The 15940-nt window shown below is 42.4% G+C and overlaps 1 protein-coding gene across 1 annotated transcript in view; it reads right to left on the reverse strand.

Moving 5' to 3' along the window:
* The window catches only part of DIAPH1 (diaphanous related formin 1), a 270343-nt gene that overhangs the window by 29047 nt on the left and 225356 nt on the right, over positions 1 to 15940 (reverse strand). The window contains exon 19 of the mRNA XM_056516800.1: positions 2170 to 2265. Coding sequence (XP_056372775.1) covers positions 2170 to 2265 — 96 coding nt within the window. The remainder of the gene's footprint in view (positions 1 to 2169; positions 2266 to 15940) is intronic.

A 15940-nucleotide genomic window follows, 5' to 3' on the forward strand; every position in this document is an offset into this window, starting at 1 on the left:
TACAAGCTGTGGGCTGAACAGCAGGTGTAGAACATCCTAAACCAAAACTTGGCTAAACCTCCATAGTTCAGGCTGAAGAGAAACAGCTGGAGGAGTTTATACCAAACCTTTCCATCTGCTTCATTGTCCTGTATCTCTTTTGAAAAGTGTATTGTGTATCATGGCAGCATTAGTCAAGGTTGTGTTGAATTCTTCAAGGGCTATTTGTTAGAGTGGCCTGTCTGATGTTTAAAAACCTCATAATAGTATCTCATAGGGAAAGATTTAACATTGTATGAGCCTAGAATTACAGATACATACAGTACATACACAAGCAAGGCAACATGTTTAGGTTTTGTGGAAAACAGCAAAAGTCTGCCCAAATATATATATTTTTTAATAGAGCAAATAGGGAAAATCTTAGCTAACTTTTTTGGAACGTTTTCTATTAATGTCTGTGTAATTTATTGTCTGCTTCTACAGTGGTCAGACTAAAGTCTTCAGTAAATTGTCCAGAATATTTCCTACCCACTTTCAGAGGTTGTTTCTTTTTCTTCTTTCCATTCACAGAAAACAGAAAAAATTCTGCACAACTTTAGGTGTATGCTGTCAGTAATTTATTCTTTTTCATGGATAAAATACCGTAGTTTGTTGCTAACAATTCACAGACCCGTAGGATGGCCCATGCACAATGCATCATTTTTATGTGGCTGGCTTTAATGGGGGACACTCTTTTGGAACTATTTATACTAGGGGGCATTCTGTTGGCGCTATTAATAAGTAAAACTTTTCGTGTTAAAGGGGTATTCCAGGAAAAAACTTTTTTTTTATTTATCAACTGGCTTCAGAAAGTTAAACAGATTTGTAAATTACTTCTATTAAAAAATCTTAATCCTTTCAGGACTTATGAGCTTCTGAAGTTAAGGTTGTTCTTTTCTGTCTAAATCCGCTCTGATGACACGTGTCTCGGGAAACGCCCAGTTTAGAAGAGGTTTGCTATGGGGATTTGCTTCTAAACTGGGCGTTTCCAGAGACAGGTGTCATCAGAGAGGATTTAGACAGAAAAGAACAACCTTAACTTCAGAAGCTCATAAGTACTGAAAGGATTAAGATTTTTTAATAGAAGTAATTTACAAATCTGTTTAACTTTCTGAAGCCAGTTGATATATATAAAAAAAAATTTTTTTCCTGGAATACCCCTTTAACAATAGGGGACATTCTGTTGGCGCTACTAATAAGGGGAACTCTGCTGGCACTATTTATAATAAGAGGCACTCTTCGGGCGTTAATAGCACAGGGCACTCTGTTGGAGATATTAATAGTAGACACAGCTGGTGCTATTTATAAATAAGGAGCACACTTAATATTGGGCACGTTTAATAATAAGGGGCTTTCTGCGGGGCACTTTTAAAAGGGAAAATGACAGCACTAACCTGAATTAGTTAGATAGTGCAGATGGCCCTGTTGAAACCTCTTACCAAGCCAAAATTGGTGCAGCCACAATATGGAATATGGTCATACGTTCTTCTGCACAATGGAGGTGGGGCTTCTGCAGAACGTGCAATGCTTGCTTCCACCTGTTCTGGCCGATATCACCGAACCGATCATAAATATTCATCCCTGCTTCACTCTCATGGCATGACTGCCGGATTGGGCAGGTGGAAGAATTGCACATACAGCAGCAGTCGTCTCCATTATGCAGAAGACAAAATTACCATTTTAGCAGCCAGATGAATATTGCCAAGTGGCTTCAACGATTTTTACCTGGCAAGAAGCATCAGAAACTAGGTAATCTGCATTTTCTACCTGTATATTCAGGTTAGTGCAGGTGACCGTGCTGTCACTTTCCCTTTATTAATAATAAGTGTCATTCTAATGGCACCATTAATAATAGGGACACTGACAGCATTATTGGTAATAAGGGACAGTCTTCTGGAACCATTAATAAGCACTTTGGGGTGAGATAAAGTAACTGTTGGTTGAACAAATGTTTGGCCAATCCATATTGAGGGTGTATGGGCACTTTAAGTGGCAATGGGGGGGGGGCAATCTGACGCAATTTGTATTAAAAGATCCATATCTGAGGAACATTGCTCTACAGCTCTGGGGCATCTCCAGCTGCTGCACAAAACTACAACTTCCAGCATGTCCAGACAGCCTTTTATAAAACAACATACAGTGTAGACTTACAAAGATTCTGAGCAGTCTTCGAATCCAATACTTTGAGTTCTTTTGCCTTTTTCTTTGGTGGGCCTTTCTTATCATCAACTTCTTGCTCTTTCTTCCCTATAGATCAAAGGAAGAGGTTAATATAAGAATAAGTGAAAACCAAATCCTGTATATTTCTACTTAATTTCAGTCCAGCTCAAGTTACTTAACACAGTCTATACCGCACACCACAATAAACCAACCCCTTAACCGCACACCTTGGCATATAAAAGGGCACACCAGCATGGCCTGAACTGTAGAGAACGGGTTCTGCTGCATAAGGACATTGCGTATGGCTATAACTTGCTCTTACATGTACGGGTTACATAATAATCAACAATACGCTTTACTAGTAAAGGGACGATCAGATGCCACATTATATGTTAACAGTATCTGAGGATACAATTTCACCACACAAACAAGAATAGCTGCAAATAACTGCACATCTAGGGAATAAACTGTATGTAACACAGGATATTGTGTATATCGTTGTCCTTGTAGTTAACAAGCCTCATTCATATGCTATGTGCATAGTGTTAGAGTCCCGCCACCATCCCAGATTAGAATGCTGGGTGCACAAAAGGTAGAGCTTTTGCATACGGCCTCCCGTCCATTGCCCCATAGGCTGCTATGCGATACTGTGCCGCACCTACGGATCATATGGTATATTTGACATCCGGTGTGGTTACGCTGGTTTGAAAATCTCCAGATGCAATGGTCTTTGATCCAGCACCCGTACGCCGGATATTTAATATGCCGGATGAATGAAAACAAGCCATTTGATTACAAGAGGGGGTGCTGAATGGTTAAAAATTGAAATTCTGCTGAGAAGCAATTAAATCATGTTTCTGTTTCTCTATTTGTAAGTAGAAATGGGGAAACATTAAAGCTGGATACTTATGGTGGCAGATTATGTCCTGTGGGAATAAAGCATTAGTCATGCTGAAGGACAACTGCTTGATCTTTCTTTGCCATCAATATCTGTCAAGGGGGGACACATTAGGTGAATGTTTGTTGAACCCACCATTTTCTTGAGGACCAGCCCACCATCTAAAGTCAATGGCCACCTTTAGATCATGTTAAAGGGGTACTCCACTGGAAAAAAAAATTTTTTTTTATCAACTGGTGCCAGAAAGTTAAAGTGTACCTGTCAGATCCAACAATTTTTTTTATTTTTTATATATCACTCAGTACCTAATCCTGACCATGTACATCTAATTTTTATGTGTCTAGCCCCATTATTTTTTTTATTAACTTTTAATTTAGCTCACTAGCCTGAATTCCTCTCAAAGGAAGGGGGAGTGGCCTCACTGTGCCGGTCTCCGCCCCCTCCCTCAGTATGTTGTCTGCTCACATCTCCCCTAGCATTAGCAAAACTACAACTCCCAGCTTGTCCTCACTGACAGTAGCGGGACACAAGCTGACAGTGGGAGGATTTTTCTTCCAGCTATGAGCCCTGCGCTCACAGCTATCAATCAAGGAAGTGTGTCCATGACATAGGTGATGATGCATGGACACAGCAGGACTAGTATGTGTCCAAGCAGGCAGGGGGGGCAGTTGTTTGACTGGATTATTCAGTATGAAATACGGTTTTGCATGCTTTACAACAAATCCCCATAGAAAAACCTATCCTATGACAGAGGTGTCAACAGAGAGCACTGTGGCCAGGCAGAAAGGAAATTCAAAAAGAAAAGAACTTCCTGTGGATCATAACAGCAGCTGATAAGTAATGTAAGGATTAAGATTTTTTAATAGAAGTCATTTTCAAATCTGTTTAACTTTCTGGCATCTGAATGGCTTTGTCTTCCTTTACTGTAACAAGGATTGACTGTTTTGCTATGACCTCTTTATATTTCTTATACTGTGCATTATATATCATGTATTACTGAACTCACAAGTTGTTTTGCCTCTGTAGGATGTGAAATGTACACTGGCACATGTTCTTCATCCTGCCAGGAAGCCATGTGCTTATCCTCTTGGGAAAAGCTGGAACAATGCTCAGCAGCTGCCATTCACAACCATCTGAAGGCTATGCCGGAAACAGGAAGGATCCCTTCCATAACCTACTTATAGAGGGAAGCCTCTGTGTGTATTCTGACCCTACATGGAGGTTGTAGGAAACATCCAGGAAAAGTAATAAGGTGACTAACCACAGGATGAGACCTCATCACAACAAAGGAAAGATTTTAGATGTGTCATCACTACGCAAGATACATCCACCATTTACAGTATCCACAGTATATAAGCCTATCCCTGTTCAATGCTGAAAAAAACTGACATTGATGAACAGGATGTATATAGTTTCTACACTAAACCGAGATGTCTCAGAAAACAAACCTGTCTCTAAAGATATCCATTATAGTTATCAGTGGAATGTTTAGGGGCCAGCTTCCAGAACCTTAGACTACCAGCTTTAAAGGGATACTCCGGTGGAATTTTTTTTTTTTTAAATCAACTGGTTCCAGAAAGATGAACCGATTTGTAAATTACTTCTATTTAAAAATCTTAATCCTTCCATTAATTATCAGCTGCTGTATGCTACAGAGGGAGTTCTTTTCTTTTTAAATTTCCTTTCTGTCTGACCACAGTGCTCTCTGCTGCCACCTCTGTCCATGTCAGGAACTGTCCAGAGCAGGAGCAAATCCCCATTGAAAATCTTGATCCTTCCAGGAGAGGTTTGTTAATAGAAGTAATTTACAAATCTGTTTCACCCTTAAGGACCAAGCCCATTTTGAGCTTAAAGGGATTATCCAGGAAAAAACTTTTTTTTGTATGTCAACTGGCTCCAGAAAGTTAAACAGATTTGTAAATTACTTCTATTAAAAAATCTTAATCCTTTCAGTACTTATGAGCTTCTGAAGTTAAGGTTGTTGTATTCTGTCTAAGTGCTCTCTGATGACACGTGTCTCGGGAAACGCCCAGTTTAGAAGAGGTTTGCTATGGGGATTTGCTTCTAAACTGGGCGGTTCCCGAGACACGTGTCATCAGAGAGCACTTAGACAAAAGCAGAAGAGCCGTGGAAGGCAGCAGAGGCAGGTGAGGGGACCTCCGTGCGCCGTTCTGGATGATCCGATCATCCATATTTCTGACCGCACTGCCGTGATCTGTATTGATCACGGCATCTGAGGGGTTAATGGCAGACATCCGCACAATCACGGATGTCAGCCATTACCGGCGGGTCCCTGGCTGCGATCAGCAGGCGGGACCAGCCACGCATGATCCGAGCCTTGCTCCGATGCTCGCGGTCATGTCCAGGACGAAAATTTACGTCCTTTGTCGTTAAGGGGTTAACTTTCTGGTACCAGTTGATAAAAAAAAATGGTTTTCCACCGGAGTTCTAATGCAGTTCCCCTCGGCTATATACAGAACTATGACTAGTATCCAGTCTTGGAAGGAGGAGAGTAGGGCAGGCATGACTGGAAAATGGCGAGCCCCTATTCCCGTGTTTCCCAACCAGGGTGCCTCCGGCTGTTGCAAAACTATAACTCCCAGCATGCTGGGAGTTGCAGTTTTGCAACATCTGGAGGCACCCTGGTTGGGAAACACTGCTTTATACCATGACTGGACACCTGTAACAGAGTGCAGTTTAATGTGATTTTTCTGCTGTTTGGCATCCCAGAGATCTGAGGAGATATCAGGAACAGAAAAGGAAAGATGATCCTCAATAGGCGCAATGAACAGCAGTAAATGAGATTTCAATAGTCATCCATGGTTCATATAAGGATATTTATTGAGCACACAGTGGCAACGCGTTTCTTGCCCGGATCGGGCACTTTAGATCAAAGCTGCAAAGGCTGAAAGAGTCATCATCCTCATCTCTCCGTTTCCTCTTCAATGTGAAATCCCATTGCGTGCTTGGAGTCCCTCTTCTGAGAGAATGTCTCCTGGTGCAGCCCTTCTCCGGAGTGCTCGGACCAGCCAGGCTAGTGACGGAAGATTTCCGCTTAGGTCCGCTGATACCGGAGGATCCAGGCTGCAATCAGCACACTGCATCAAAACTCGAGCTCATCTAGGTGTTGTGCCCATAGCGCAACACCATCTGGTAAGTGGAATATTAACCCCTTCCCTTACCCCAAGGTCTTGAAGTATTACACTAGGGGCGCGTGTCCTTTTTCCTTTTTTGTCTTGCATAGATCTGAGGAGAACAGTGTCCTCATTGTAAGGCCTTGAAAACCTGACAGGTTCTATTTATTGTACTCATAAGTGCTATCATCCAACTTTTTCATAACCAGTTGTTCTTCTCCATCGACAAGAGTCAAGCTTAAAAGGACAACCTTTAAAGGGGTACTCCGATGGAAAACATTTTTTTTTTTCAACTGGTGCCAGAAAGTTAAACAGATTTGTAAATTACTTCTATTAAAAAAACTTTTTCCTTTCAGTACTTATTAGCGGCTGTATATTCGAGAAAGTTCTTATGTTTTTGGATTTTTTTCCCCCTGTCCACAGTGCTCTCTGCTGACACCTCTGTCTGTATCAGGAACTGTCTGGAGCAGCATAGGTTTGCTATGGGGATTTGCTCCTGTTCTGGACAGTTCCTGATACGGACAGAGGTGTCAGCACCGTGGACAGAAAAAAAAAAAAAAAAAGAAATCCAAAAAGAAAAGAACTTTCTCTGTAGTATATATAGCCGCTAATAAGTACTGGAAGGATAAAGATTTTTTTATAAAAGTAATTTACAAATCTGTAACTTTCTGGCACCAGTTGATTAAAAAAATGTTTTCCACCGGAGTACCCCTTTAAAGAAACTGTCCAGTTGTAGCCTCAAAAATGACAGTAAGTACCTATAGATGAAGACTACCTGCCATCTATTTTCCCCACTGCTTGCTCATTGGCTGCATTTTAGCTCTATTAGGTCAAAGTTGCAATCTTTGACTACTGTTTGGCTACAATGTCCTTATTGGGCAGCTCTGGCGTAATCCTGCACATGTGACATGCATGAGGACTGCGGCGCACGCGCAGCCAGCAAAGAGGGAGAGGGTAGGAAGAGTGAGCCTCTCTAACTCCCTGGGCCTATAAGAGACTCCTCTCCACTATTGCACCAATAAAGATGCTATATACAGGTACCATTGTTCTAAGGGGGGGGTTCACACCATGTTTTTAAAGTACGATTCCCGAATAAGTTTTCATTATTGAAAACGTATGGAACTGTATTGACAACCGTATACATAGACAAATAATTGAAAACTGTATGCACCCGGATGCATACGGTTTGCTTGCAATATGGTTTTCTCCCGTACTCAAAACCGTAGTTGACCACGGTTTTGTCACCGGTTTAAAAACTGTACTGCAACCGCATAAGTTTTTTTTTTTTTTTTAACATGGATGTCATTGGCAAACGCACATGTATACAGTTCCATACGGAAAACCGTATACGGTTTTTACTATGCACATGCACATTTGCATCCTAAAGTCCCCACCCAAGACCCCTCCCATTAAAAATGGACAACATTTCCAAAAACTTTTGTGTTTTTTTTTTTTTTTTATAAAAACGGACGGAACTGTATGCACTTTTAAAAACAGGATACGGTTTAAAAACGCATACGGTTTACTTTTTCCCATACTGTTCCATCCATTTTTTTGCCATATGGTTTTCTTTAGAAAAACGGATTGAAAACAGTATGGCAAAAACGTGATGTGAACCCAGCCTAACTGCAAGCTACACTACAAGGATATGTCCTTATTTTAGCAGGCAATTCCTGGGTGACAGATTTCCTTTATAAACAGCAGTAAGTTCAATGTTGGTGAGTGCAGTCCACATATGGCGTCTCATTGTTGAAGTAGAACCAGCTGTGTATCTTGTATATAATATAAAAAGTAACTTTGCAAATATGTTAATATATAATATAATAAGCAGACTTTTAACCCACATCAGAGGCAGATCATAGAGAGAATAATCACTTTGTCAAGTCTCCAGAAGGAACAGCTGGCTGCCATCCTGCGCATACAAGTGGCTGGCACACTGCAGACAGCTGCCACAGTCATCGTGAGGGCAACATCTGCAGCAGATTACAGGGGCTGAGCGGTCATTCACTCCGCCACGTGGTCACATTCAATAGAGGCCTGAAGAACGGGTGAGCTGACCCCAAAGACCAGCTCATGAATATGGCCGCACATGCAGTCAGCAAACTATACATAGAATATCCCTGTGGGACACAGGTCACACTTTCCATGCCATGTTTTCTGTTCACAATGCTTTTGCCATTATCCTGTGGTACAGGATTAGTAATGCCCTGTCCTCTGCAGAGATTACAGGACATGCTGACACATCCCCCCTCCTCTGGGCAGCATCACTATGAAATCCTTTTTACAGTCTGCGTCATGCACACAAAATGGAGAGTACACTTAAAATGGCCCGGTGCGAGAATATAGCTAAAAACTCTGCAGCACGGCTCAAGTGCACACCCCTGCTGGCCAAATGAGAGAACTGCATGCAAGTCATTTCTGGAGTATCCCATATAATTCTACTTAAAGGGCACTCTAACAAACTGGGTTAATTGAGATATGACACAAATGAGCAGAAGCTTAGGGTCCCCACCAGGAGCCCCCGGGGTACAGCTTTCTGGAATAAACTTTAAAAAGAACTATTCTTCACTGACAAAAAGTAGTAACAATGTCTCTATTAATAAAAGAAGTGTGTGACAATTTAGTGAGGCCCCCCTGAGGGGAATCCCATGCTTGAATCAGTTTGCTGGCTGTCTTCCACACCAAGAAGCTACGCTTTATCACTCTTAATACTCCCAGAATAATGTGTCTATTGTCTGGGCAAAAACCTAAGTACAGCTGCAGCACTGCCCTCCATTCATGAGTCACCAGAAAACTTTACAGGCTAGAAACAGTCACATAAAAGGTTAAAAATAGATGTCTGCCTATAAAATATAAAAGGATACATAAAATCAGATGGAAATTCAGGTCAAACAGAAGCAGCCATAGAAAAAGTGTTCAGACCATAACAACTATTCTTCATATGCAAACACCCTGCATCCTTATAACTGCAGGATTCAAGATGGCGGTAGAAGAGAAGGGTGACCTCACAGAGGTGCGTCCACTGGAAATATATACACAGTGGGAATTGTGCACAGACATGTCTACCGGCATGCATACCGATAGTGAGGAGGATCGGGGAAACAGGCCCTAATGTGCGTCTGAGGTAGGGAAACAAGATAGTGAGCCCCATTGGGGACTGATGTCGTCTCTGTACAACACTGCAGTATATGTTGCCGCTGCACAAGCACTATCAAAAATTATACATATACACACACATGTATACTTCCATACACACACATACATTTATACAATAAATACAACATTAAATACAACATGTATACAATAAATAGCCCTAAAAAGTAGAGTGCATTAATGTTATATATTTACATTGCAAGTGCACATGAATACAAATTATATATATATATATATATATATATATATATATATATATATATATATATATACACACACACACACACACACACACACACACACATATATGCACTTACAATGTGACGGGGGGGGGGGGGGGGTTATAAACCAGTGCAACCACCAGCATGACCGGACAGTATGGCTGATGTTGGTAGTTGTAGTTTTGCAACAGCTGGAGGCTCACTGCTTGGCAAACACTGGTTCAAACACACATGAACATTACATATATATATATATATATATATATATATATGTGCTCACATGTGTTTATACAGTGTTTACCAATCAGGAAACATCCAGCTGTCCCAAAACTACAACTCCCAGCATTCCTGGTTAGCCAAAGGCTGTTTGTATATGCAGATAGTTGTAGTTTTGCAACAGCTGGGGCACCCTGGTTAGAACACAGTGGTTTATTTACACTCCACATTAGATTATATATTCTTTATCTACACACAGATGTATATACAGAGTTCTTCACATGTTCTACATCATGGCTGATGATCACAGATCACGCTGTGCACATTGCGCAATATTGGCTGCAGCTGCACGCTATACACGTAACCCAATCTGTGGTGATTCAGCGTGGAATGTTTAGCACAGATATAATGGAGAGCGGATAGGCTGACAGATGGGGAGGCTGGGAAATCTCTGCAGCTCAGCATAACATTGTTTCTAATAAACATGGCGCCTTCCTGCTTTTGTCAGTGTGGAGGAGGGCAGGGTGGGGAACATAAGGGAGGGGGCCGCAGCTACACGGTGGAAAGTGGGCAGTACAATCTCCATGGGGACGGGAGATCAACCAATCACAACTGACTGACATCACTGCAGACATATGAGTCAAACATAGCTCAACTGCACACCCCTGGTGGATGAAAAGTGAAATGCAGCTCAAAATGAAAATTCTATTTTATTTGTATAAAATAGCATTAAAATATACAGAAAAAATAGGGAATCCACTAATCTTAAGCACAGACTGCGTGTATAAAGTCATTGTAAAATAAAATGGGTCAGAAAGAAAATTCTGTCCTGATACTACATTCCCTCTAAAGAGAATTCTGGAAGGAGAATACTATACTATACACTGGTATTTTTTTTTTTACGTTTACGCCATTCACCTTGCGATTTCATTAATGTCATATTTTAATAGGTCAGAAATTTCTGCAATTGGAGAGACCAAATAATGTTTATTTTTATTTCCATTATTTTATTTAAAAAAAAAAATGGGAAAAGAAGGGTGATTTAAACTTTTATTAGGGGAGGCACTTATTGACATTTACTACATTATTTTTTTTCTTTTACACCCTTTCTGTCCCCATATGAGACTATTAGATTTCAATGGGATTTTGCTGCACTGTGGACACAGGGGAATGTCTCCGCTGCAGGAATCCGAATTTCGGCATCTGCAGAAACAGCGAATAGGTTTCTGCGGATTCTGACTGGAAACCAATTGCCATCTATGGAGATGGTGCATTCCTGAGAGGTCCAAGCGCCTGCAGAACATGCAAATTTGTTGAATATTAGCCTGTGTTTTCCAGGCTGAAATTCCGCAAATTTTCTGCTATGTAAACATAGCCTTCCACGTAATCTTTTGATTGCACACACTGTTCAATGCTAACACAGCACTGATCAGTGTTATCGGCTCCCTGCTTCTCCAGGCTTCTTATGCAGCTGTCATTTCAGCTGAGCTGGTCCTGATCGTCCCCCCATACCCACTGGCACCAGTAATTTTGACTTTTAGATCCTGAAGTCAACTTTACTCTAAAGCGTTAATGCCGGACATGATCGCCCCTGCCTGGCATTAGCCTATGAAGTGAGTGCAGCTCCTGTGCTCCCTTCATAGACATGGTAAGGTGAAATGAAGTATAATTATGTCATTTAGCATTAATGTATCCCTGCCCATGATATTTATATACGTTGATTGTTGATATTCAGCAGCTGTCATATGAGGTGACTGGACCTTGTTTAAGTTTTAGAAAAGAACGTATCACAAATCAGCAATACCTTATAAAACCATTTATTAATAGTCTATATAACTAAGTTTCTGTTAATAAACTTTGGACTGATGACATGTAATTATCTATAGAATTGTATAACAACCTGCACTAATCTAATAAACCTATTCTTCTACTATATCGAACTGATGTCATGAAGGGGCACTCTAGCCAGGGGCTCACCCATTCAGATAATAATTCATTTAACACTATTCTACAAATAAAATGTCAGACAACAATACAGCTTTAGGGTAGGGTCACACATGCTGTATTTTTCTGCAGATTTTCTGCAGCTAATTTTGCTACCCATTGACTAAGGGGTAGGAAAGTATGCAGCAGCAAATACACAGCAAAATATAGGACGTGTGACCCTACCTTTAGGGTCTATTCACATGTACAGTATCCTATGTATACTTGATGTGCAGGATTTGAAGCTGTGTTCAGTCACTTAGCTTACATAAAATTTGCAGCTCCAAATCCTGCGCATCAAATATATGCAGGGCACTGTACATGTAAATAGACTCTTAATAAGACTATGTTATGTGAATTCTGCATGGACACTGCACCGATATCCTGGATGTGGATTGAGGCCTTTTGGAATCAAAAGCTGCAAATCTGCAGCAGAAATCCAAAGCTCTGTATTGGATTTGTCTTGTTGGTTCTACAAATGACTAAAACACAACAAAACTCCTGGGCTGAAGCCTGGAGTAACTAACACCCCTACAATGTGTCCACCCCTAAAAAGTAACTTTTATTAGATACTTAAATTAAAACCCTATGGGGGAGATTTATCATTGCTTTTAGAGCTTTTTTTTGTCTATGTTCAGGCGCAGTTCAGGCGCAAGCAGCATATTTTGAGACTTTTATGCGTCTTTTGATATAGACCGTTTCACTCTTTTTGCCTACCCTTAGGAACTTTTTCTTTTTGACCTTGCAGTGGTTACGTATTTATCATTTGCGACTTTTGTCAAAAGTCGCTATTTTGTGTGCAAAGGTAAATTTTTTGGCGCAAAGCTACACCACCTACTAGTAGGTGTGAGAATAATTTCTACCTTCCACAATCCAACCTTTAACCCCTTCCCGCAGAATCCCGTCTATAGACGGCAAATTGCGCACTTCCTTCGCACATTCTGCCGTCTATAGCCGCCATTCAGTTAACCCAGCGAAGCACGTCATCGTACGGGTTAACTGGCAGAAGTCCCGCTGTTACCAGCCCGATAGAGCCGATAACTTATTCCGATATTCCGGTATAAGTCATCTGCTATTTCTCCCCCCTCAGAAGCCGCTGCAGATCAATGATTTAAAGCGGGCCCTTTAAATCAATGAACTGCAGGGGCTTTAGCGGGGCCAGAGACCGCCACAGCCGCCCGCTTCTCTGCCCCTGCCTGTCCTGGGGTCCTCCCTAGTCCAACCGCCACCGCCTCTCCCATCCCCAGTTTTATAATTACCTGTTCCCGTGGGGTCCGCGCTACTTCTGGCTCCGGCGGCGTCCTGCGCTATTATCGTGCGCACCGACGGTGACGTCGCGTTGAGAAAGTCACTCGTCATTGCGCTGCGCAGTGCACAGCAATAGCGCAGGACGCCGCAGGAGCCAGAGGTAGCGTGGACCCGGGAACAGGTAATTATAAAACCGGGGATGGGGGAGGCAATGGGGCAGCAGCGATGGGATCAGAGGCAGCAGTGAAGATCGTCACTAATCTGCGCTGCTGCTTCTAGGAGTTTCAAAACTACAACTCCCAGCATGCCCAGACAGCCTTTGCAGTGGTCTCCAATCTGTGCTCTTCCAGATGTTGCAAAAATAGAACTCTCAGCATGCCTAGGCAGTCTGGGTATGCTTGGAGTTGTAGTTTCGCAACAACTGGAGGCACACTGTCTGGGAAACAATATCTGTTTTCTAACTCAGTGTTTCCCAACCCGTGTGCCTCCAGCTGTTGCAAAACTATAACTCCCAGCATGCACTTACAGACCATGCATGCTGGGAGTTTTAGTTTTGCAACAGCTAGAGGCACACTGGTTGCAAAACAGAGTTTGTTACATAACTCAGTGTTTCCCAACCAGTGTGCCTCCAGCTGTTGCATAACTACAAGTCCCAGCATGCCCTTCTGTCACTGCATGCTGAAAATTGTAGTTTTGCAACAGCTGGAGGTTTGCCCGACTATGCACTGACAAGTACTTGCCAGTGCATGGCCAGTATTGGCCGGCGCTTTCGCATACCAACGCTCAACCCGTGGTGTACCCCTATGGGTACGTGTACCACGGATTGAGAACCCAGGCCTCTGGTTGTTGGTCTGACTTTTTTTCAGAAAAGGTGTATGTTAGACAACTTTTCACGCTAAAGGAGAGCTGCGCCTTATTCATCATTACGCTGCGCATTATTGATGAATAAGGCGCACGCTAGTCAACGTATAGACAAAAAAAAAGGTGGAAATTTGATCTAACAGACATTTCTTGATATATCTCCCCCTATGTGATTAAAATTGTGCTGTGATGGTGTCTATATTGAATATCATATATGGATCACAGGGAATCTCCCTATTTCTGATAGGAACACAGTGCTGCAGTCCATCGATTGCTACACCATCGCAGAGTGCCGTTTAAAAGTTTACTAGTTTGACACCTTCTGGTGGCAAACTAGTAAACTTTTAAACAGTGCTCTGTGATGGGAGTTGTAGTTTTGCAACAGCTGGAGGCACCCGGGTGAAAACTAATTTTACCACCTAGTCACTCTGCAGTAAGAAAGTCATTAGAGCAGTGATCACCAACCTGTAGCTACATAACTACAATACCCAGCATGCCCAGATAGCAATTAGCTATCAACCAGAGAGCCACAGATTAGAGACCACTAATAGTATGTTCATAGATCTACAACAGCTACAAATGTCACTTAGTAATGTAATGTAATGTGACACTATAAAAAGGCAGAAGACATTCTGCAGAAAACTGTAATACAAGAGGTAATACGTGTCTGCTTGTTCTCTGTGTTCGTTTTGTCTCTGGCGTAGGGGACAATAAAGCTTGCTTTGTCAGGAGAGGGAAAAAAAAAGGAAACCGGAAGATTTCATCATCCTGACTCACACAGGGTGGGGCACGGATGGAAAACAAGTCTTTGCTCCATCTGGTGGCCAAAAATAGGAACTGCAGACGTTTAGCTCAGCTATGCAAAATCTGTGCAAAATCAACATATTAAAGCTTATAGTTTTCTGGGGGGAAAAAAACACAAAGATTTCTGCTCTCTATTACTTGTCTTACATGAAAATATATTCATTTACAGTGATTCATGTGGACAGTATAGTAAAGCTACAGGTAAAAAATATCTTCTAGGAATTATTTACCATATGTATACATTTTCATGGTGTATGTGATACTGCACCTGAGACCTCTACTAGCAGCGGTGGTGCATGGCCATAGATCTGACTCTTGAGTGTTTAAAATGTTACTAAATATTCTATTTATGTATATGAATAGAATTATGACTTCTCCTATGCGCGCGCACACAGACCTGTATTTATAGATACATACAAGTGTGCACACATATCTAGCATTTCTTTCTACAGATATCGACTGGTATGTGAGAGGTCCAGTAAGTTATTAAATCAAAAACATTAAAAAACGCCTAAATTAAAAAGTAGTATGTAGTCAGATAATTGTTATTACCGTATTTGTTCAATTATAAGACTACCCCCCTCCCCCAAACTTTATATCTGATTAAAAGAAAAAAAATCCCTTCATCCCATGTCCAGTCCCCTCGTCCCATGTCCAGTCCCCTCAATCCCCTCGTCCCATGTCCAATCCCCTCAATCCCCTCGTCCCATGTCCAGTCCCCTCAATCCCCTCGTCCCATGTCCAGTCCCCTCAATCCCCTCGTCCCATGTCCAGTCCCCTCAATTCCCTCGTCCCATGTCCAGTCCCCTCGTCCCATGTCCAGTCCCCTCAATCCCCTCGCCCCATGTCCAGTCCCCTCAATCCCCTCGCCCCATGTCCAGTCCCCTCAATCCCCTCGTCCCATGTCCAGTCCCCTCAATCCCCTCGTCCCATGTCCAGTCCCCTCGCCCCATGTCCAATCCCCTCGCCCCATGTCCAATCCCCTCGCCCCATGTCCAATCCCCTCGTCCCATGTCCAATCCCCTCGTCCCATGTCCAATCCCCTCGCCCCATGTCCAATCCCCTCGTCCCATGTCCAATCCCCTCGTCCCATGTCCAATCCCCTCGCCCCATGTCCAATCCCCTCGTCCCATGTCCAATCCCCTCGTCCCATGTCCAATCCCCTCGTCCCATGTCCAATCCCCTCGTCCCATGTCCAATCCCCTCGTCCCATGTCCAATCACCTCATTCCATGTCCAATCACC

This window comes from Hyla sarda, chromosome 4 (genome assembly GCF_029499605.1).
Source record: "Hyla sarda isolate aHylSar1 chromosome 4, aHylSar1.hap1, whole genome shotgun sequence".
NCBI classification, from domain to species: Eukaryota; Metazoa; Chordata; class Amphibia; order Anura; family Hylidae; genus Hyla; species Hyla sarda.